This window comes from Suricata suricatta, chromosome 16 (genome assembly GCF_006229205.1).
Source record: "Suricata suricatta isolate VVHF042 chromosome 16, meerkat_22Aug2017_6uvM2_HiC, whole genome shotgun sequence".
Classification (NCBI taxonomy): Eukaryota; Metazoa; Chordata; class Mammalia; order Carnivora; family Herpestidae; genus Suricata; species Suricata suricatta.
In genome coordinates this window covers 13,070,942-13,092,970 of record NC_043715.1, presented here as the reverse complement: position 1 = coordinate 13,092,970, position 22,029 = coordinate 13,070,942, and the positions used below count along the sequence as shown (strand labels likewise).

Genomic DNA, 22,029 nt, shown 5'->3' with positions numbered 1-22,029 from the left:
TTCATAGGTCTCTGACTATCCAGGGCAGGTCCTCTATTCAGATCCTAAGGACAAGAAGAGGCAGAAAGTAGTTAGATTCCTGCAAAGCCTCATGAAATCACAGGGCTCCGTCAACCAGTGGTCCTGATATCCTGAGCCTCAGTGCTCACAGGTGACTCCAGCCCGGAGCTGCCTGGGCCCAGTGGAAATCTTATCAGGACCAAAAGGAGCCATGGAGGCCTCTGTCCCCTCACAAAAGTGCTTCTCTTTCTGACCTGGAGCTGTGGGCCTGGAAGGGCCAGAAATAAAGCCTTTCTCCCTCAGTCACCATCAGCATGTTCTGTGTGCAGCACACCCTTCCGCCCTGGCCTGTCACCCTGGACGGGCCCTGAGAACATCTGCTCCTGTCCTGTCTGGGTCAGGATGGTAAATTGAAGCTTGGAGGAAAATACGGCTTCCCACCAGTACCCAGCAGGTCAGGGGATGACCAAGGTAGAACAGGCCTCCAGTGTCATCCATGGGGAACAAGAGGCCCAGCACAGCTACCCCTGGGCTGTTACCCTCTCCTCCTGGCAAGGGGGCTGAGGGTTCTGAGAACATGCTCTGGACTCTTCTGTCCTCTCTGCCTCCGAGGTCTGCACTCTCCCCAGACCACAACCCCTCTCTGTGCTATCCTGTCTCTTGATAGGGAACTGAGGACAACCCCTGCCACGGGCCAAGGTCGACCAAGTGCTGGGGACCTGGAGATGAGCGAATCTTGACCTTGAGTCCCCAGGCTATGGGTTTGGAGAGCTCCCTGCAAGTCCCTCCCCCAGCTCTGAGGCCAGCATGCAGCACAGACCACGTGGTCCCCAGCAACTCCAACTGGTCTCAAGGCTCCTGGGGCTCTAGCCCCGGATCTGAACCCACTTTGCTGGGCCCTGGCTCCAACTTGCGCTTGGGCTGCCAGTGGCCAGCTCCCCCTTCTTGCTCTCCCTGCCACTGCTTGCCAGTCCCAGGTGGCTCCGGTGATCCTGCAGTATGCCCCCACCGCCTGCCGACCACTGAAATGGCACAGGCGGTCAGCACAGGCCCAGCCTCCAGGAAGCCCTCACGCTGCACGGCCAATTTCCTGCAGCCTGCCAAGGTAAGGGGCAGTTCGGCCACCCGTTCCGTGTGTCTGCTCCCCGCCCTTGGCCGGTGAGCCCTGGGCTCATGTGCCCCCAGGGTGGGGACTCAAAACTCTGGATCCCACTGGCCCTGGGCCACAGTGCACTGCCCGGGCAGTGTTCTGGCCTCTGAGTGAGAAAGGGCAGGGGTGGCCGGCCTGCATGTCCAGGGCCCTGCAACCCGCACTTGAAAAGTCGTTAGCAACCACTGGCCACCAGCCTCGGCCCCCTGCTGTCCCTGGTGGCCAGTTTGCTCACTGCAGGGCTAGGGAAGCCTGGCAGCTCTCGGGGAGGGACTTGAAGCACAGAACCTGCAAAGGTGAGGCTGCCTGGCCCCTCGGCCTCCGGGATATTTCCTCCCACTCATGATCCTGGGGTGCCCCTGGGGCAGCCCAGTCTGAGCTCTTGGAAAATGTAATTGGCTATCCACCAGGGGTGGGGTGGGGGTGGGGTGGACACTACCTTAGACGCCAGACAGGCCAGAGTTGGGACAACACGCAGGAGGCTTAGGCCAGCGCACTGCAAACTCTTAAAGAAGCATAAGCCCCGCTGCCCTCTCCCCGAGAACTCTTACTCAGAGGCTCATATTGCAAACTCACATAAGTTGACCCCTGTGGGAGACTGTGAGGAGGGCCCACTTGCCAGTGGGGTTTGCCTAAAGATGTATCCAAGACAGGAATTTGAATGCGTTCCACAGAACGCCAAGAGTTCCACAGCAGGGCTGCAAGTGTGAGACGGGGAGGAAGAACAATAGATAAGGGAGCTGGGATCCACAGCCGTGGGAAGGCACATAGTAAAGAGCAGTGATTTGGGGCCTGCCCATGACAATGGACTTAGAGAGAGGAAATGCAGGGAGGAAGGAAAACAGTGGGCAGGGGCCTGGCCTTGCCGAGCAGTGTTCCTAATACCCAGGGGGCTCTCCCTGCCTTCACGCTGAGCTCTGCCCAACACCACTGCCCCCTTGCCCAGGCCTCCCTGGTCTCCTTAGGCAGCATTGGGTGCCGTGTGCTTGTCCTGCACCAGTTCCCTGAGCCCTCTACCTGGAGCTGCTTGCTGTTTTCTGGCCTTACCCTGTGGACCACAAAGTCACTGGGGGTGGGAGTCAGGGCAGCTCACTGAGCTGGGCAGGATGTTGCTAGTTGAATAATTTCAGTTGAGTGGATGATGTTAGTGAATCCGTAAGGGGAAAAATGGTTTGTGCCTGTGTTTATATGGTTTATACATTTTCACCAACAACGGTTGTCCAGGTGGATTCCCGAGGAGCAGCTAGTGCTGAAAGAAACTCCCCAGGGTTTGGGGGCCATCGATGAGCACAATCAAGTGTGGGCAGGGACCTGTGAGCAGGCTTAGCATTTGGTTGCTTTACAGTTGCCTGCCAGAGGGCGCTCCACCCCCGGTAGAGATCTGAAGGTGGATTTTTGAGCCCAGGCTCTGAGGATCCAAACTCAGGCCTCAGTGATTGCCCACTGAGTGCTGCTGCTCACTGTCTTCCATCCCTCAAAGTCCCCCACCCTGTCCACGCCCCACCCCCTCCACGTTGCTATTTGATTATAGCTGGCCAGGGTGTCTGGGGCAGGGGAGCCTGCAGCTGGCTGGCTCTTCTCCTAGGGGAGCAAAGGTTAAGAAAAGCACCAGCTAAACTGCCGGGTGTTTGCTGGATGAAGGAAGAGGAAAAATGCTAGGGGAATTGCGAGGCCTGTAACTCATGACACATGTCTGATTTTATTTTATCGTGGTGAAATATATAAAATTTACCATTTTATCTGTTTCAGGTGTGTACTTCAGTAGCATTAGGTACATTCACAGCGTTGTGTACCCATCACCACTATTTAAGTCTCAGATCTTTTACATCACCCCAAAAGGAACTCCATATTAAGAAATTGTTCCCTGCTCCCCAGCCCCTGGCGACCACTAATCTGCTTTCTGTCTCTATGAATTTACCAATTCCAGACATTTCATGTAAATGGAATCATACAACATGCAGCCTTTGTGTCTGGCTTCTTTCACTTAGTGTAAGGTTTTCAAGGCTCATCCACATCGTACCATGGTCTTTTCTTTTTATTGGCGAACTAACAGTCCTTGTATGGATGGCCCACATTTCGTTTATCCAGCTGTCTGCTGATGAATACTTGAGTTATTGGTACCTTTTGGCTCTTGTGAATAATGCTGCTGTGAATGTTGGTGTACAAAAATCTGTTTGACCTCGCTGATCCCTCATGATCTTTCACATCTGGTGTGTCCCCTTGTTTGTGCTCCCCTGCCACACCCTCCCTAACTCCATCCTGTCATACTCTCCACCATGATTTGTAATTGATGGTACAACTGTCAGTTTCGCCCCAAAGAATGAAATCCACAAGGGTCAAGGCCAAGTTTGTAGGCTCAGCCCTGTGTCCTCTGCGACCATTGCAGCCAGAGTGCACTCGATCTATGCTCACTGGCCACTTGGAGGGAAGGGCGGTGAGTGGGTGGGTGGGTGCGCAGATGCGTTCGATTGTGGTGTTGGACCCAGTCTGTTTCCTCTGCCTGGAAGCTCCAGCACCTGGTGCACACAGTTTTGGTCCAACCTGTTGACCACCAACCCTGGTACAGCCTGGGCACCTCCATCCATGGGCTTGGCAGAGGGACAATAGGGTGAAACTGTCTGCCCATCTAGGTTATAAATTTTTTATGTGGTCATTTCCCCTTTCCATCTCAAACTAAATGCCTCCTGTGCCTGTGACCTCAACCGTCCTCAAGACCACAGGGGTCTTCCTTTATCATTTTTGTCCCTCCATCCCCAGCCTCTGGAAACCCCCAACCTCTTCCCTCTCCTCTCTCTCACAATTTCTGTGGTCCTATTTCCCTTCTCAGCAAAACCCGCTACTTGAGTGGTTTCTAAACTTAGCTTGCATTGGAACCACACTGCAATGGGAGCTCTGGAAAATGCTGATGCCCAGGCCGCATCCCTACTAACGGCAATGGGGAGGGCACAGCTACCTGAGCACTGGTGAGCACCGGGTCACCTTCACTTGCCTCTGAGCTTGGGAACCACTGTTCTTGACGCTGCACCCCACGGAGGTTGCCCTATGTCTTCTTATGTTCAAATGTCTCAGTTGAGTACTCTGTACCCTACTTCTGTTCTCAATGCCTGATGATTCGAACCTTAGCATTCTAGTGTCTGGTGCAAGAATGCACAGAGACCGACACCTCTGCTGAAGCCAAATGGCCCCCTGTTCCCAGCATCTCCCGCTCCCAGCATCCTGGAAGAGGGCCATGCGGGGTTGTATGAACCTGGACTCTAAACCTCATTCCAGCCTTTCCTTGCTGTGTGATCCTGACAAGTTACTTTAACTCTTTGAACCTCGTTTCCCTTAAATGTGACTTCCCACAGAGCTATGACTCAGTACAGTGCCCTCACAAACATATTTTTAAAAATCACATAGACTTGGCTTTGGATCCTTGCTCTTCCACCCTGTTCAGTGAGATCCTGGATAAGTCTCTGTGAGGTTCTGACCCCCAAAATTAACTCTCATATTTCCAAACTAGGGATGAAATCCATGCCTCACTGCTGTGTTTCCTGGGAGTATCAGGAAAGGAATAACTCACCAAAAATGTATCATCTGTCAGCTCGGGAATTATATCAATCCCCCTCTGTCCTGCCCTCTCAAATCAGAGCTCCCTAAGGACTTGGGCCAGGTCTTTGCTTGATCTCCGGTCCCTGGCACCATGCTCAGAGTACATGGGAGTATAATTTTGATGCATGAGTGGACAAAGAACAGCATTCCTGGGTGAAGGAACAGCATAGAGAAGCATGAGGATGAAAAGGTACCGTCAAGTTCTTGGGGGTCAGGTTAGGGTACAGTCAGGGAAAAAGTGAGAAACAGGCTTGGCCTGGATGGGGACAGATCTCAAATACTGGGCCAAGGACAATGCCAGGCAGTATCTGGAAGACCACAGGCAGTCATAAAAGTTTTGGGGACAAGGGGTGCATGAATGAGGGGGAAAGTGAAACGGAGAGCCAGTGGGCTTTGGAGATTAGGGGTCATGGGTAGTCAAGGATTTCTCTGTAGGCAACAGCTATTTCAGGGCTTCTGCTTCAAAAGAAAGAAGCCAGCGAATGAGAAAAGAATCAGAGTGGAAGAGCGTGTGTTCAGTGGGAAGGGTGAGCAAGAGGCAGAAGGTGAGTGGGCAGAGAAGACAGGAGGGGATCCAGCTTCACGGCCATTCTCTCCTGCAGGAGGGGACCACCAGATTGAGGGGCTGGCAGTGGTTCTCAGATGTGGCACCCAGGAACCTGTTAGAAAGTCAGTGTCAGTCCCCACCCCACAAACTGAGTCTCTGGTCTGGGCCCTGTGCTCTGGGTTTCAGAGCCAATGGATGAGGGGCTCCTAGAAAGAAAGGCTTCCCTGGTCTTCCTTTCTAGTGGCCCCCTTCCCCTCTCATCAAAGCCCATATTGGCCTCAACCCCAAACCAGCCTTCAGTCCCAAAGGGATCTACCAGGAGATGTGAATCTGAACTGGCTCTTGGGGACAGTTCTATCCAGTTCTCTCCCTCTGCGCAACTGCTGGCTCTGGTGGGCAGCCCAAACCCGATCCGAAAACTTCCCCCCTAAAAGTTTCTCGGTCCATCTTGACTCTTGCCTTGACTTTACTTGGCCTCCATCTTATCTCTCTTCCAAGGACACACGGTTAATTGGAAATGGCAGGTCGTGGCCACGCCCACCCAGGAATTGAGGAACCATTCAGGAACCAGGTAGGGCGGGGACACCTGATCCAGGTTCTGACCCAGGGCTTGATTATCAATTAAGCTAAGGTTTAAAAATAGCAGCACTGGAGGGAGGGGCAGTGCCTGGGTGTGAGAGGGAGGGTCCCAGCACCTGTCAGGTCTCCATTCTGCTGCTTTCCCTTCTCTGGGGTTTGACGTTCTGCCTTCAGGGGTGAGTTTCCAGCCACGGGGGGGGGGGATTGGTGAGTGCTTGCCCTGTGGGCAGGGTGGAACCCTAGGACTAGCGTTTTGTGTGGAAGCTTGGGCAGGAGTTGCCTGGTCAGAGGTGGGGTCTGTGCATTTCCAGCTCTGGGGATAGTGCAGAGCTGGGTTCAGGGATAGTGACTCTTCCTTCTGCTCTTTCTAGAAAGCCTTGTCTTACTTTTAGGATGAAATGTTCTTCATCTGTGAAATCCTGGCTAAATGGCTGCACTGCCTTTAAGCTTTACCTAAGGGCAGCTCGCTGCCTGTCCCTGCTTGCCCGTCCTCATCACACTGGCTGGGAATGTGTGTGCTCTGGGCCTCTACTTCAGCAGGGCGAGCCAGCCCCGGTAGCCATTTAAAGGAGCCTGAAGGTGTCAGGTGAATTGGTTAAATCATTTATAACAAGTAACTGAGCATCGCAAGGACCCTAAATTATCATTTGAGGGAAGGTGAGAAAGAAGGATTTGGTAGAGAAAAAGATCCAAGGTCTAACTATTTTAAACTTAGATTCCAAGAGCCACACAGAAGCAAAAACTATCCCAGGTTCTTCCATTCTTCTTTCCTCTGGGTCAGTTTGCATTCCCAAAGGCAATTGCTCTTCCTAATTTCTTCTGTGATACAAACATATGCAAAGATAGGTTCTAATTTCCATCCTTCTTTTTCACTAAAGCTGCTATTATGCATATTGGTCTGAACCTTAGATCAACCCCTCCCCTCATTAACACATCTTGGAATTTTCTCCGGGCCCTTGCAAAAGTGTCCTTGTTATTTTTAACAGTTGTGTACTGCATGCGTGTACTGTGACATCTCACCAGTCACTTCCTGTGGCCAGTGATTTGTCCAGGCATCTGCTATCACAAACAGTGCTGTGGTGCTTCTGCTGGTACAGGCGTCATTCTGTGTGTGTTTAAGTACACCTTCAGGTTAAATCCTTAAAAGTGGAAGTGTTAGGTTGGAGGGTAAGCATATTTGCTTTTTTAATGTTTTTTAAAAAAATTATTTTTGAGAGACAGAGTGTGAGCAGGGGACAGGCAGAGACGGAGACAGCATCTGAGGCAGGCTCTAGGCTCTGAGCTGTCAGCACAGAGCCTGATTCAGAGCTCAAACTCACAAACCATGAGATCATGACCTGAGCCAAAGTCAGATGCTTAACTGACCGAACCACCCAGGCGCCCCTGGTAACCACTTTTGTAATGATGTGGGTCCCTACCACATTCCCCCTTTGATGCTCAGACCCCACTTTTGGGTCAAAGAGCATCATCCTGGCTTAGAGGTTTCTATTTCCATAACAACATTACACGAGTGGCTGTTTTTCTCTCCGCCAGAGTCTCAATGAGACTGGAGACAGATGGTACAATCAAGGGAGCTAAACAAGGTAAGATCAGACATCCTCCCAGGATTAGGAGGACAATACCTATGAGGGTGTTGAATCCTCCAAAAGATGAAAACCATCCTCTAAATAACTCCTGGGGGCTCCAACCTTTCCAGGTTTGGACTGGGATGTGAGCAACCTTTCTCATCCGATCTGTGATCTCCTCTATGACTTTCCCCTCATCATCTATCTGTAGGCCGCAATTGCTCAGGTTGAATTTTCCACAAACACCACCCTCAGAAGCAAGCAGGTAATCTAAGGCCAGGCGATTTTGATAGGTGGCATTGTGCATTTTGGTTTGCTGCTTAGCAAGTAAGTTATGAGCTCTAGCAGTTGCATTGGTTATAATTTCTATAACTGCTTGCAGTCTAGTTATGCGGTTTAGCATATAAATGGGGGTGTGGGAGCCCCAAGACCCAGCCTCTGCCCAGGTGGCAGGGCCATAATAATGGATTATACACTCAGAGGCCATTCATCATCTTTCCAGTTGCCAATTTGCAAGGCAAGCCGCTTTCTTCAAACTTTCTTATCTCCGTATATTTGAACTCCCAGATGTTCTCCGTCTGCAAGTGGGAGTAGGAAGAAGGATGGGCGAATAGTTCCCGGCACACATGACCCTGACCAGCCTGAAGAGAGCACTGTAAAGGCTGTTCTCCCACATACCCAGTATAGTCCACCTGGGGCCTGCGATTCGATGGCTGCATCTGTGTTGTCCCAGGCCTCCCAGAGATGAGAGAAGTTAGACAAGGAGTGAGGATTTTGCTCAGGGTGACCCGGGCACCCCCACCTTGGGTCTCACAGGTGGCTGAATTATAAAACCTTTGGCTCAGGCATGTTAAGTTTCCAACAGGGATGGTGAACTTTTCCCCCCATCGGGCAATACAGTTCTTCCCAATGATTGAGGTTTTGAGGAGCCAAACCCCGGTAGTAGAATGGGGTATTTTGTTCCATCTCAAGGCTCAAGGGCATCTAATTCTCTGGCTTCCCATGACCATTGACCCCCCGTGTTGGTTCCCCCACATACATAGCACGAAGAGATCTTCAGAGGCTGGGCTATAGTCTTGCCAGGGCTAGAAACAAGTTCCCTGCTGTGACTGAAGTGGGAAGGGGACTACTTATTTCCTCATGGAAGGAGTGAAAGACTTGGTGGGACTTGGCTGATGGACGGCAGTGACCCTCTTGAAACATAGCGCCGTCCCTGGGTCTCTGCCTCTCCCATAAATTTGGATGCCAATTCAAATGCCGCATTGCCATATGTAGTCTTCTAAATTAATGACAGTGAAGTTAACAGGGTTACAGGCTTTTGACTGACAATCTGACTTAGCAGCCCCCTTCTGAAGGAGAGCTGTTGAATCCCTTTTCTTCCAAGTGGCCCATGAAACCAGCTCCAACTGGGACATAGAAATGTGCCACAGGTGTATAGGCATATAAACCATTTTCCCCACACATGTATTTGTGACTGAGTTGATATCTTAGCTCCTGATCTAAGCCTCCACATGGCATATCAAGAGTTCTTGGGCCCTCCATGACAAGTGTTGCCAGGACTGAAAAGTTAGGTATTTGGATCCTGCAGAAATCTGCAGCCCCGAGAAACTCCGAAACCTGGCATCAGGTTGTCGGGCCAGGATCAAGCAAATGGCCTGTTTTGTCTCTGGGCTTAGCTGATGCCGCCCCTGAGACAGGTGGAAGCCAAGCTGTTTAACCCTTTCATGACAGATCTGGGCCTTTATCCTTGAGACCTTGTAACCAGTTTTCCATAGGAGGGTAAGGAGTTGCTGAGTGCCTTCCATGCACCCCTCCTGGGACCTCCCAGCTAAGAGCAAGCAGGACATAGTCATATTGATCTCCTGGGAAGGTTTTTAGGTCAGAGGCGAATGCAATGCCAAAAGTGGCTGGGGAGGTTTTGAACCCCTGAGATAACCCAGTCCAGGTTAATTGGCCCTTGTTACCATTTATAGGGTCCTCCCACTGGAAGGCAAACCTCAGTCGGCTCTGAGGGGCCAGGCGGATGCAGAAAAAGACATCCTTAAGGTCCAAACAGGAGAAGAAAGTGGCTTCAGCAGGAATGAGCCCCAAAAGCATTTAGGAGTTTGGGACCACTGGGTGTATGGTGACAGTCACCTGGCTTACTTCTTATAGGTCCTGAACTGGCTGGTAGTCATCTGTGCCTGGTTTTTGGACAGGCAAGAGGGGTGTGTTCCAAGGTACCTGGCATGGCCTGAGGACACCATACTTTAAAAGTCTTTCCAGGTGCTTTTGGATCCTGATACGTGCTTTGCGAGGGATGAAGCACTGTCTCTGGTGGGTGGGCTCTGCCCCAGGCTTTAATTCTACCACCACAGGGAGTACGTTTCGCTCCAGCCCTGGTGGGTTGTCTTCAGCCCACACTCCTTGGACCTTAATGGGAAGCTCGGGCACCAGTTCTGGTTTTTCCTTGAGACTATAGAGTCACCATTCCTCCTCCTGGGGAATCGTGAGAATCACAACCTTTGCCTCTGGTTTTCATAGGGTCAGAGCAGCCTATCCCTGAGAGTTGAAAGTTATCTGGGCCTGCAGCTTTCCCAGGAGGTCACGGCCCATTAGAGCCACGGGGCAGTCAGGGAAGTACAGAAATTCATGGATGACTTCGTGGCCACCTAAGCTGCATCGCCCAGGTAACAGGAAGGGATGACGTGTCCGATTGTCTGTGGCCCCCACGATGGTGTCTTGTCTCCGTGAGAGGGGGCCCATGGGTCGGGTCACTACTGAGTGTTCTGCTCCAGTATCTACCATAAAGTCAGTGGGCCGGCCCCCCACCTTCACTCTGACCATGGGCTCCTGGGGGCCTAACAAAATGGAGCCCAGTCCATCCTGGTCATCCTCATAGTCCTCCATGGCAGCCAGCCCCACAGAATCATTCTTGGGGGCCCCATGAGACTGTGGGGCCAGTTGGTACTGACACTGGACCACATGTGGCCTCTTTTTGTCTGCTTGGAATCTTGCTGAGAACTGTCTGGTCACTGGGGGCACTCGCTTTTCCAGTGGCCCTCCTAGTGGCAAAAAACACACTGATTCCAGCCTAGTTTCCATCTAGAGTGAGACCGTCTTCCGCACCGCTCCCCCTTCTGGCCTTGGTGCTTTCCCTGAGGGGCATTCTTCTGGGGGTGTCTTGACTGCTTCGCCAGGGTGGCAGCTAACAGGTCTGACTGTTTTTGCATCTTTCGGGGTTCTTCCTTCCTTGCCGCCTGGTCACTCGGTTAACAAACACCTGGGCTGCTACTTCTAGCAACTGACTGGTATTCATGCCAGTAAAACCTTCTAGGTCCTGCTGCTTGTGCCAAATATCTCCCTGGGCCTGACCTATGAAAGCTGCGTAATCATCCACTGGTTGGCGGCTGCTTCTGCATCAATGGGAGTGTAGAGACGGAATGCCTCACATAATCTCTCGTAAAATTGGCTCGGACTCTCCTCCGGCCCTTGGAGCACTTCAGATGTTTTACTCATATTTATGGCTTCCCCCCTCCTTTTCTTTATGCCATTTAGAAGGGCTTCTTAATATTGCTCAATCCTTGCAAGCCCTCCATCTATACTTAAGTAATTTGGGACCCATCTGGGGTCCTCCCCAGGGAAGTGAGTCTGAGCATAGGCCTGGGGGTCTAGTGACCCAGCCTGGGCATTTTCCTCTAACCAATCTTTGGCTGCCTGAATAATTCAGTGATGCTCCTCTGTATTTAAGAAAGTCAAAAGAAGTTGGCAGCAGTCTGTCCAGGTGGGGTTGTGGGTCTGAATCATGGACTGCACTAAGTCCATCATAGCTTGGGGCTTCTCGTATAGGAGGGGGTATGGTGCTTCCCATTCAGGAGATCCATAGTGGTAAAGGGCTTGTACATGAAAATATGCTAGCCTCCTTGGATCTGGCCTTCCTGATGATAATAGAAGGGCCCCCTGGTTTCCCTCTATGGCATCTGTAGAGCTCCCTGGTGTGGCCGTAGGGAGGGGCTGCCTCTGTTGGCCTGATTCTCCAGTTGGTTGCCGTTCAGGAGGTGGATGCAGGGTTAAGACTGGAAGACTGGTGGTTCGGAGGAGTCAGTCATGCTTGGGGAGGTCAGTGGTGCTAGGGGTGGTGAGGCCTCCAGGCTGGGGGCAGATTCCCATGAGGTGTTTGCAGGTAGGGCTGCGGGAAGTACAGGTGACGGTGATGGGTACAGTGGGACATATGGTGGCGGGGTTTCTTCAGGTTCTCCTGACAGTGTGGGCTTTTTAATCTCTAGCCCATATTTGGAGGAAGCTGTGATGCGAGCCATCATTTCTTTACAGTTCTCTTCAATACAGACTTTCAGCCAAGGAGGCCGGGACAGGACCAGGTCTTGCCAACAGTCAATATAAGGCCATGTCTTCCCAAGAGCAGGCAGCATGGTCTCTCTGGGGTGACTGTGGGACATTTGCAGAGGATGGGGTCTGAGAACCAAGGACTGAGCTTGGTCCCCACAGGGGAAGATCCCTTCCCAGCCCACCTTTCATTTTGTGGCTGAACTTTTGCCCTGCTCTGTTCTGGAACGCTGGGTCTCCCCAGGCCTGTCCTGGGGCTCGCTGTTGGGTGGCCTGGGGGAAGGTAGGTGGTCTGTCTTAAACCCTAAAAGCTCTGGTCCCTAGCACGTTCCACAGATAAATGCTCTCATTGCCATTTAATGAAGGTCTGCCAGTAGCCTTACATAATTCTGAGTATTCTCCATGAGATTCCATCCAGTCCTCAGAATGACCACAGAGGGTGGGAGGGATGGATAGCCCCACCAGCAAACTCTTTCGTCATTCTACCACCTTGCTCCATCCAAACGGAACCTCAGGTCTGCATGCCCTCAAGGCAGGGAAAGAGCCTGTGGTGTGAATGGAGTTTCTTGTTGCCCCATGTTTACACGGGGGTGAGTTGCCATCTGAAAAGTATACTGCCAGAGTAAAGAGTGACACGGTTTCAAAGGACTGGAAATGCCACCTGCTACTAATTTCTCAAAATGTCTGTGCGAAACTTTCACCCTTGACACCATCACTGCCAACATTAAGGATAAAACATTAGCCAGCCAGTCTTTTGAATCCTCTTACCAAGAGAGATATTTTCAGAGCCTCCTAAATAGGCCCTAAATGGTGCGTATCTGTGTCTCTGCATCTGTCTATCTTGCTGCAGGAGATCGGGATGAACTGGTAAGCCCGGAAGCTATTTGATGGACTTATTTCTCAAACCCAAAACCAGGTAGCTCAGAGACTTCGCTGATCTAAGAACATGAGTAGAGAGAAGGAGGAGGACTTGTTCAGTATACTCGGTATTTATGATGAACCAGAGGAGAGGAGGAATGTGCCAGAAAGCTCTGGCATTTCCTCCCAGTCTGAGCACCAAGCGCAGTCTCAAGCAGAGGGGGCGTATGAGATGGCCCAGCAGTCCCCAGGTCCCTGGACATGGCATGGCCCCATTTATCAGGAGACCAGCCCTGGGACCCCACAGCAGCGGGTCCTCCAGACTCCGGACGGATCTGATCTCCAGGCCGGCTGGCTCTCTGAGGTGGAGCCAGAAGCAGCAGCAGAAGTGGACCCCAGGTAGGTCTCCCCTTGAACAAGACTGGTGGTGGGAGAGGGGATCTCAGCAAGAGCTCTCCATTTCATGCCCGGTCCCCTCTCTGCTCTTTATGTGTCATAGCATCCTACCAGGACCCGAGTGTGGTAAGTGCCAGCTGGGATGCGTGGGTGGGGAAGGTGGGGGGCAAGACTCAAGGCCTGGAATCGGGACAGCGGCCCTTTCCTTGAATCCTGTGATTCTGTTGCTGTCGTTGCCCCTGTCTGTGAGCAGGTGGGTGTTATTTCCCTGCAGGCCAGCCTTGCCCCTCGCCACCTCCCAGTGAAGAAGTCTGGTCACTACTTAGGGCAACTGTAAGTGTGTTACTTTTCCAGACTTGGGATCTTTGCCTTCCCCTGCTCTGCCCCAAATAAGCTAGTAAGGAGGTGAGGGCGTGTGGGGTGTCCTCATTCTCTCTCCCGCAGGTCGGGTCGGGAGGGTCTTGCAACTCCCTGCTTCTTCTGAGCTGCGCTGTCCTGCCCTTGTCACCAAGATGTAGGGCCCTAAGCTCAGTGTCCCCTCTTCTAGAGCTGTATTCATGGGGGGCTCTGCACTGGGCCCTGCTCTTATTGTCGGCATACAGAATTGGCTCAAAACGTGCTCTGTGTATCAAGGAGGGCAGCCCGGACACCATGTGCCTAGTGGAGGAGGATGTCCATAGTCTGGGGTCCCCAGATGAGGACATGGTTTCACCTGGGGTCAGAGAGAGCTTTTGGGTGAACAGTTAGGAATTTAGTCAGAGGACAGGCAGGCTGTGGATGACAGTAGGCCAGGGCTATGCCCTTTGATGGCCACCCACCTTCTCCTGTCCCCAGCCTCCTGTTCCTGATGAAGTGGTAGTCAGGCAGAGGGTCCCACGGAAGTCCTGGAAGGTTGGCAAGGTCCGCCACGGAAAGAATGTCTATGCCATTGCTGTCAGTGGCTTGACTCACCACATGTACACGTGTGGCCGCAGCTACATTAAGGTGTGGGACGAGAGCGCTCTGCACGCCTTCAACAAGGCCCCACGGGCCCAGCTGGACTTCCAGGTGAGGGCTGTGCAGGAAGGGCTGGGAGCCCGGGTGTGACCTCTGTCGTGAGACTTGGGAGTCTGTGCCTTAAGGCGCTGATGTGAGGGTGGGAACTATCCCTGTAGGACCATCAGAGCCGAGTCCTTGCCTGCAAGCTGCTGCCTGACGAGCAGAGCCTGATCACCGGCGGTCTGTCACGAAGCCTGACTCTTTGGGATCTGGCACCTACACCCCGAGTCAGGGCGCAGCTGGCCTCCACAGGCCCCGTGTGCTATTCCCTGGCGCTCTCCTCCAACGCCCAGATCTGCTTGGCTTGTTTCAAAGGATTTGTCGAGATTTGGGACTTGCAGAACCAAATCTTGATCAGGTATGACCTAGGGGAGGACAGTGACGTGTTTGGGAAAGTCTGTGTCCCTTTCTGGCCTGTGCTTCCCTGCTCTGTGCGGTAGGACCAGGGGAGGCTGTGCAGAGAATATATGGGCGGGGGGTTCACCTCCTGGGGGCTTCCTGGGCCTGGAACTTCCCAATGTTTGTTTTTTAAAAATATTTATTTATTTTTAAGGCATGGAGTGCAAGTGGGGTAGGGGCAGATAGAGAGAAAGAGAGAGAGAATCAGAAGCATCCTCTGAGCTGTCAGCACAGAGCCTGATGCAGGGCTTAAACCTTACCAACCATGAGATCATGACCTGAGCTGAAGTCAGATGCTTAACCAACTGAGCCACCCAGACACCCCAGAACTTCCCAGTGTTTAACCAGTGCATGAATCTCTGAGTTGTTTTCCCACCAGGAGGCATGAAGTCCCTGAATATGGATCCCGATGTGTGGACATCGCAGGCAATAAGTTCTGGACAGGGGGTGAAGACACCAGGCTGTATTCCTGGGACCTGAGGAGCTACCAGAGGGTGCAGGAGTACCATTTACAGAAGGAGGTGTCTGGGTTGAGGAGAGTCCCAGTGGCTGGGAGCCGGGGGGGCCCACAGGAGCAGGGGCAGGGTTTCAAGAGGAGACACAAATGATGGCGTTGGCAGCTTCGAGCACTGACTCAGTCTTTTTTTCTTTCTTTCTTTTTTAATTAAAAATTTAAATATTTATTTTTGAGAAAGAGAGAGAGAGAGCACGCATGGGAGGGGTAGAGAGAGAGAGAGGGAGACACAGAATTTGTAGCAGGCTCCAGGCCCTGAGTTGTCAGCACAGGGCCAAGCATAGGGCCTGAACCCACGAACTGGGAGATCATGACCTGAGCTGAACTTGGACACTTAATTGACTGAGCCAACCAGGCGCCCCTGACTCCAGTCTTTTTCCCACATAGATCCTCAGCATTACTCATGATCCCAGTGAGGAGTGGGTGCTAGTAGGCTTGAGAAACAGTGACACCATAGTCCTACACACGCACCGGAGGGAGAAGTTTAAGGTCGTCTTTCACAACAAATACATCGTTCACCACAACCTCAAGTTTGCCTCCTGTGGTGAGTCGAAGCCAGGTGACACCTCTAGGGGCCCTGTCATACCACAGGGTGTCTGCCCATCTGCAGAGTCTGGGCCCGCCTTGTTGCAGGCTCTGTTCCTCTCCCTCCAGCCCCAAGCGCTGCCAAGCTGAGACCCAGGTGTCCTCTCTCCTGCCTTCCACTCTTGCCTCTGCATCCATCTACCCTTCCCCACCGCTCCATCTCCCACTGTGGTCTGGCACCCTGTCTTTTGTCTGCATCAGTCTCCTTTCTGGCTCTCTCTGTAATGGTGCCTTCTACACAGAGCAGCAGCCCGAAGATACAGGCAGAAGAGGCGTGATCCCATCTGATTGTCCTTCTGTTCAGTGATACTGACCATGATCCCATGTGTAGCAGGAGGGTAGGACCAGATGAAGGAATGGTTTGGGTCATATCTCTGATTTTTATAAATGTGGAAACTGAGGCAGAGAAAGTGTTGCCCCTTCCCTAGTCCCCTTGGGAACAGAACTGGGATGCATGCTTGGTGTCTGGCCTCTCCATCTACCTTTCCTTCGCCAGGGAGCTATTTCGTGACCACGCGGGATGAATCGATCTACTGCTTAGCTGTACCTTCTCTACAAAGGTTGTTTCAGGTATTGGGGGAGGAATGGGCACACCCAGGCACACAGAGCTCAGAGCCATAGATCCCTGTTACATCAGGTCCCAAGGGCAGTGCTGGAAAGTACCGCCAGGGTGGCATCTGGGCTGTTGAATACATCAAGGGGAATGAGGACCCGAGGTCCAGTGAACTCATGGGCTCCACCTTGAGCCACAAGACCTGCCCTGTTGTCTCCAGACCGAGCCTCGGGTTTGTTCTTAGCCTTGACACAGCCCCAAGCGAGGCCTTCATCTCTGGCCCAAGGCTGGCCTCTGCCTGTAGTCACTCTTGGCTTCTCTTTCCTTGTAGGCAAAGGAGTCTGCAGATATCCTGTGTTGTGATGTGTCCTCTGACAACCAGTATCTGGTCACAGGCTCCAAGAAGAGTGCCACAGTTTACCAGCTCTTGTATTGAAGGTTGTGTGCCATGACCCTGCTGGCAAAGACCCAGGGGAGGTCAGCAGGCAGAACGGATGACCACTTCGATGCCTCAGATCCTCTGCCTTCCCCTCGATGGTCTGTCATCTGTCCATTCTCTCCCCCCGCCCCCTGATCCTGCCCCCACACCCCGCACACTCCTAGACTGTGCTCTCAGGTTTTCATGAGATGGCTTAGGGGTTTTTCCTTTGTTATTTTTCTACCACTGATTTCTGGGTTTGGGTGGGGAAACCTGCCTTTATAATTAAGAAAACAGAAAAAGCAAAAACCAAAATCGCCTAAGATGTGGTCAGTTTTTCCAAATAACAAGCTCATTGTGATGGATTGCTCATGCCTCCCACTCAGCAACTTCCAGGGTGTGGAAGGAATTTTAGACCATCCGTAGTTTTGTTTGTTACTTTTTGGAGGGGGGAGGGTCAGAAAATCCTTGAACTTTGAGGAAGCTCAAAAGAAATGTATGTACCTGTATAAACTTTCAGACTATATAGGGGAGTCAGTAGACCAACAGCACTTAATTCTTTTTTATTTTTAATACTTAGTTTTGAGAGAGCAGGAAAGAGAATGTGAGCGAGTGAGGGGCAGAGAGAGAGGGAGACAGGATTCAAAGAAGGCTCTGATGCCAGCAGAGAGCCTGAAGTGGGGTGTGAACTCATGAACCACGAGATCATGATTTGAGCAGAAGTCAGACACTCAACTAAGCCACTAGGCGCCCCCAAGACTCAATTCTTGTCCCAGGTTACAACTCTATGAGCTGGTCTAACCATATCCCAAGGAAGGGCTCTCTTTCTCTCCTTTTAGCTTCTGCTTGATGATCCCTGGTTTTATCTGAATCTTTCAAAAGCCTGCTCTTCATTCGGGCTTTCTATAACATTTTGTCTGGCCCTCTCCAGGCAGAAAAAGCCCAGCTCCTGAAATCAAGCCATATAGGCCTGCTTTCTTGCTTCCTTGTCTTTGCTCATTCTGCCTCTTTACTTGCTGGGTGTTGGCATGGCTGAGACAGCTGGCCACCCACCAAAGTTTGTAGCGTAGGGTTGTGACTGGGAGGAAGCGCACAGCCAGGGACCAAGTGTGCCATTCTTTGCATTGAGATACTGTCAGGCACCTAGTGCTTGCCGATGGATCATGAGTGAGGAAGGTGTCTCATTCCTGGACCAAGGCTAAAGGAGTCCCCTCCACGTTCTTGGTCCCCTTCTACCTGCTCAAGACAAAGACATGGAGGCCCTCGGGGATTGCAGAGCCGTGAAGTGGAAGTATCCTGTATCCATGAATTAAACATGGAAAAAACTGGCTGCTTTGGACTATCCTGTGGAAGAGAAGTAAGCTGGTATTTGAGCTGTTATGCATTTTGGAATCTATTTGTTATTGCTTTGGAAACAGCTAGTAAATATTTTACTTAAAGGGCCAGCTAGTAAATATTTTAGGTTTTGCCATGTGGTTGTTGCCCCAGCCCCTCAACTCTGCTGTTGTAGCATGAAGCGGCCATAGACAATGGATAAATGAATGCACGTGGCTGTGTTCTAATGGGATTTTATATGTAAGAACAGGCAGCGGTACAGTAGATTTAGTCTGCTGGCCGAAGTCTGCCGGTCCCTGCTATAGCCAGAGAGCCTCTAAATAATGTACATAATTGAAATCTGTTAAAAAATAGGATACAGACGGTAGAGGCCAACAGTAGATCTACTGGGCCCCCCTGGGCTATAGACAAATAGAAACGAATTTATAATACGTTGTCCACTGATAGATCCATGGATTAGCCAGATGAGATGTACATGTAAGGCACACACACAATAGAACGTTATTCAGCCCTTACAAGGCAGGAGATTCTGACACATGCTACAACAGATGAACCCTGACGACCTTAGGCTAAGCTGACATAAGCCAATCACACAAAGACAAATACTGTGATTCTGTTCCTAGGAGGTACTCAAAACATTCACGGAGAGCAGAACGGTGGTTACAGGGCCTGAGAGAGAAATGAAAGGCTAGGGTTTAATTGGGACAGAGTTTCTATTGTGCAAGATGAAAAAAACCGTAGAGCCGGATGTGGTGACGGAGGCACACTGTGAGTGTTCGTAATGCCACTGACCCGTACGCCTCGAAGTGGTTCAGATGTTAAATTTTATGTGTATTTTACATAATTAAACAAAACTGGGGAATTATAAAGATCATTTAGAATAGTGGTCATCTCTGGGGAGGGAGGCAGAGAAATTGGGTCATAAATGGAAGCTTCAACTCTCTGCAGTGTTTGTTTCTGTAAAAGTTCATCCGTGTTGTAGCATGTTTCTTTAAAGTGCATCAAAATAAAAAGTGCTGCGAGGGAGACAGGAAAGGGGGCAGGCAACTGATAGAAGGGGAGAAAACATTAGCAAATCCAATTTCTGGTAGGGAATTATGTCCATATCCAAAATTTATAAAGAAGGCTTATAACTCAATCATAAAAAAGCAAGGAAGCCATTTTAAAAAAGGCAAAGGATTTGAATGGACATTTCTCCAGAGGAGGTATTCAAATGACCAGTAAGCGCCTGAAAGGATGCTCAACAAGGTCATCAGGAAAATGCACATCAAGCCCACAGTGAAATATCACTTCACTGGTATTAAGAATTAGAATAAAAAAGGACAATTAGAATAAAAAAGACCAACAACAGAAAGCGTTGGTAAGGGTGTGGAGAAACGGGAGCCCTGTACACTGCTGTTGGGATTGTAAAAAGGTGCAGCTGCTTTGAAAAACAGTTTGGTACGTCAAAATGCTAAACTAGAGGTACCGTATGACCCAGCCGGTCCACTGTCAGGAATAGGTCCAAGAACGCTGAAAAAAGAAAAAGTATATAAGTTGAGAGAGTTGTAACTGGAGTGATAAAGGACAATAATTTAAAATTTCTTTCGGAGAGAAAAGGTAAAGAGTTCTGGGGCCCTTGGCTGGCTCAGTCTGTAGAGGGTGTGACTCTTGATCTCAGAGGGTTGTGAATTCAAGCCCCATGTTGGGCATGAAGATTACTCAAAAAACAAACAAAAAAAGGTAAAAGGTAAAAGTCCCAGTTACTAGCAGTCTTCATTAAGTCGAGTAGTAGCATTGGAATTTCAAGGTCAATTACTAAAAGAATATTAAACAAGGGTACAGTTTCAAAATAGAAAATACTGGCATAATAAAATATAATAACACTAATACTATTTACCTTTATAATAATGTAATCTATTAACTCATTCATATATTGATTTATTATTAGTATAAATAAAATAAAGCAACCAAAAAGAAAAGAAAGCACATCAAGGAACAGGCAGAACAAAAAGGGAAACCTTATTAAAACAGTAGATTTAAATCAAAATAGATCAGTAAGTATATTAAAAGTAAATAGAGTAAATATTCCTATGAATTTGTAGAAGTTATTTGATTGGAATTAAAATATCTCAAATGTATGTGTTTATTTTTGAGAGAGAGAATCTTAAGCAGGCTGATGCACCACAGAGCCTGCCCCGGGTCTGGATCTCACAAACTGAGAGATCATGACCTGAGCTGAAATTAAGAGTCGGACACTTAACTGACTGAAGCACCCAGGCACCCCATCAAATATATGTATTTAAAAGAAACATTAAAAAAAATAACAAAAATAAAAGAGACATTAAAACATAAGGATAACAGAAACTAAAAGAGAAAGGTGTTTCTTGTACACGTGAAATCAAAACAAGCTGATATTACTTTAATATTAGACCACGTGTAGTCTAAAATGAAAAACAATACTTATAATAAAGGTGAACACTTCATAAGTGTTCAGGTTCGATTCAGAAGAAAGATACAAGAATCCTATGCTCTGTGTTTATTTTTTTTGCTTTATGCATTTATTAATATAGCCTCAAAATATATACAATTTGACAAAATCAAAAAACCTATCAACCAATATTTCAAACATACAAAAAAACAGAATTTAAAAAATAATATAGAATATTAATGTGATTAGAAAATTTAGTACAATGCATACAACCAATACAGAATATGTATTTCCCCCCACATACACAAAACATTTACAAAACGACCATACATCGAGCTATTTATAGTTTCAGAGGATTTAATTCTTAAAGAATATATTCTAGGACTCAGGCGTGCAGCTAGTTAGTTGGTAGAGCAAGTGACTGTTGATCTCTGGGAGGTGACTTCAAGTCTCTCAGTGGGTATAAAACCTACTTCAAAAAGAAATAGGGGCGCCTGGGTGACTCAGCCGGTTAAGGTCATGATCTCACAGTTCGTGGGTTCGAGCCCTGCGTCACCCCAGAACCTGGAGCCTGCCTCAGATTCTGTCACCCTCTCTTTCTGACCCTTCCCTGCTCTCTCAAAAATAAATTTTTAAAAAACCCCATTAGAATAAACAAAAAGAAATATACATGATATCATATTATATATATCCACAATGCAACCAATTAAGATAGAAATGAATAAGAAAACTAGAACTCTCCCTATTTCGGAAAATAAACGTACTTCTAAATAATTGCTAGAGACTAAATCACAAGATAATTGGAAGCTACTTAAACCGAATAATCCAAAATTGAAGGATTCAGCAAGAGCTGTGGGTGGGGCTTGGCCTCTCCAGGGCGGTCAGTGCCACGCCCCCCTTGCGGGCCCGGGCCTCGTGGAGGACCAGCGTTGACTACCCAGGTTCCCCAGCTCTCAAAATCCCGGTCTGGAATGGAGCGAGGGTACGGTCTCTGCAGACAGTCGAAAAAGGACATGGAGAGACAAGGCTTTGCCTCAAGTAGAGAAAGCTGGGGGGAGAGGGAAGTCGGAAGTGGTCTAGAAGACTGGTTTTCACAGATGCTGTGAAAGGTTTTTGCACCACTGGGCACCGCCACGTCCATTTCCCCGCAGTCGAGCTAACACTGCGTGTTTTCTCACTTACAGGTTTTTATTCCTGGGAGAGGGGGCCTAAGATCCTTTCTCTTGCCTTCGACTTTCACTCTTGTTGAGTGAGGCTGAGCTGAGCGATCAGAGCGTGGTCCCAGGATTTAGTTCCCCAGGGGCCGGGGGCAGTACGCGCTTGTACCCACCTCTACCTGTGATGTGCACCTTCCATTTAAAGTCTTTCTACAGACGCTGCGCTGGAATACAGCAAAATAGCCATGCCCTCTCTGAGGCTCGAACTCAGGACCTTCAGATTATGAGACTGACGCGCTGCCCACTGCGCCAAGAGGGCCGCCGGAGAAATACCCTTCTTTACACTAAAGAGAAGTGCCTACAACCCCTTCTGCCGCCCGAGTTGACTACGCGTGTCCATCTCTCCTGGCAGAGACCCGGGAGTCCCCGCCGTGGGTCCCAGGCCGCCGGTACGTTCGGACACGCGGGGATATTTGGGGACACGCGGGGACGTAGAGTCGCTCTTCCGGGAGAGGAGCGGTCTTGGCGGACGGAATGCGCCCCGGGCCCCGGCAGACCTGCGCGGAGCCGGCGCCGAGCAGCCGCGCGCGGGTCAGGGGCGCAGCTTTCGC

At 50.1% G+C, this 22,029-nt stretch overlaps 1 protein-coding gene and 1 non-coding gene across 3 annotated transcripts; one reads left to right on the top strand and one right to left on the bottom strand.

The window, feature by feature from the left end:
* The first annotated feature begins 483 nt into the window (after nucleotides 1-483).
* TLE7 (TLE family member 7) lies at nucleotides 484-16,787 on the top strand. Of its 2 annotated transcripts, XM_029926382.1 has the most exons (11): nucleotides 484-1,105; nucleotides 5,787-5,859; nucleotides 12,606-13,012; nucleotides 13,113-13,135; nucleotides 13,284-13,342; nucleotides 13,844-14,056; nucleotides 14,164-14,405; nucleotides 14,826-14,967; nucleotides 15,348-15,504; nucleotides 16,042-16,115; nucleotides 16,430-16,787. In XM_029926382.1, the coding sequence occupies exons 3-11, from the start codon at nucleotides 12,702-12,704 to the stop codon at nucleotides 16,532-16,534; spliced, it is 1,326 nt and encodes a 441-aa protein (XP_029782242.1). In that variant the 5' UTR covers nucleotides 484-1,105; nucleotides 5,787-5,859; nucleotides 12,606-12,701; the 3' UTR covers nucleotides 16,535-16,787. The 2 variants fall into 2 exon arrangements, with proteins under 2 accessions (XP_029782242.1, XP_029782243.1); XM_029926383.1 differs by lacking the exons at nucleotides 484-1,105; nucleotides 5,787-5,859 and having other exon boundaries at nucleotides 12,449-13,012.
* Nucleotides 16,788-21,664: 4,877 nt separating this feature from the next.
* TRNAM-CAU lies at nucleotides 21,665-21,737 on the bottom strand. Its single transcript has one exon. It is a non-coding gene; the product is annotated as a tRNA-Met (tRNA).
* Between the last annotated feature and the right edge of the window lie 292 nt (nucleotides 21,738-22,029).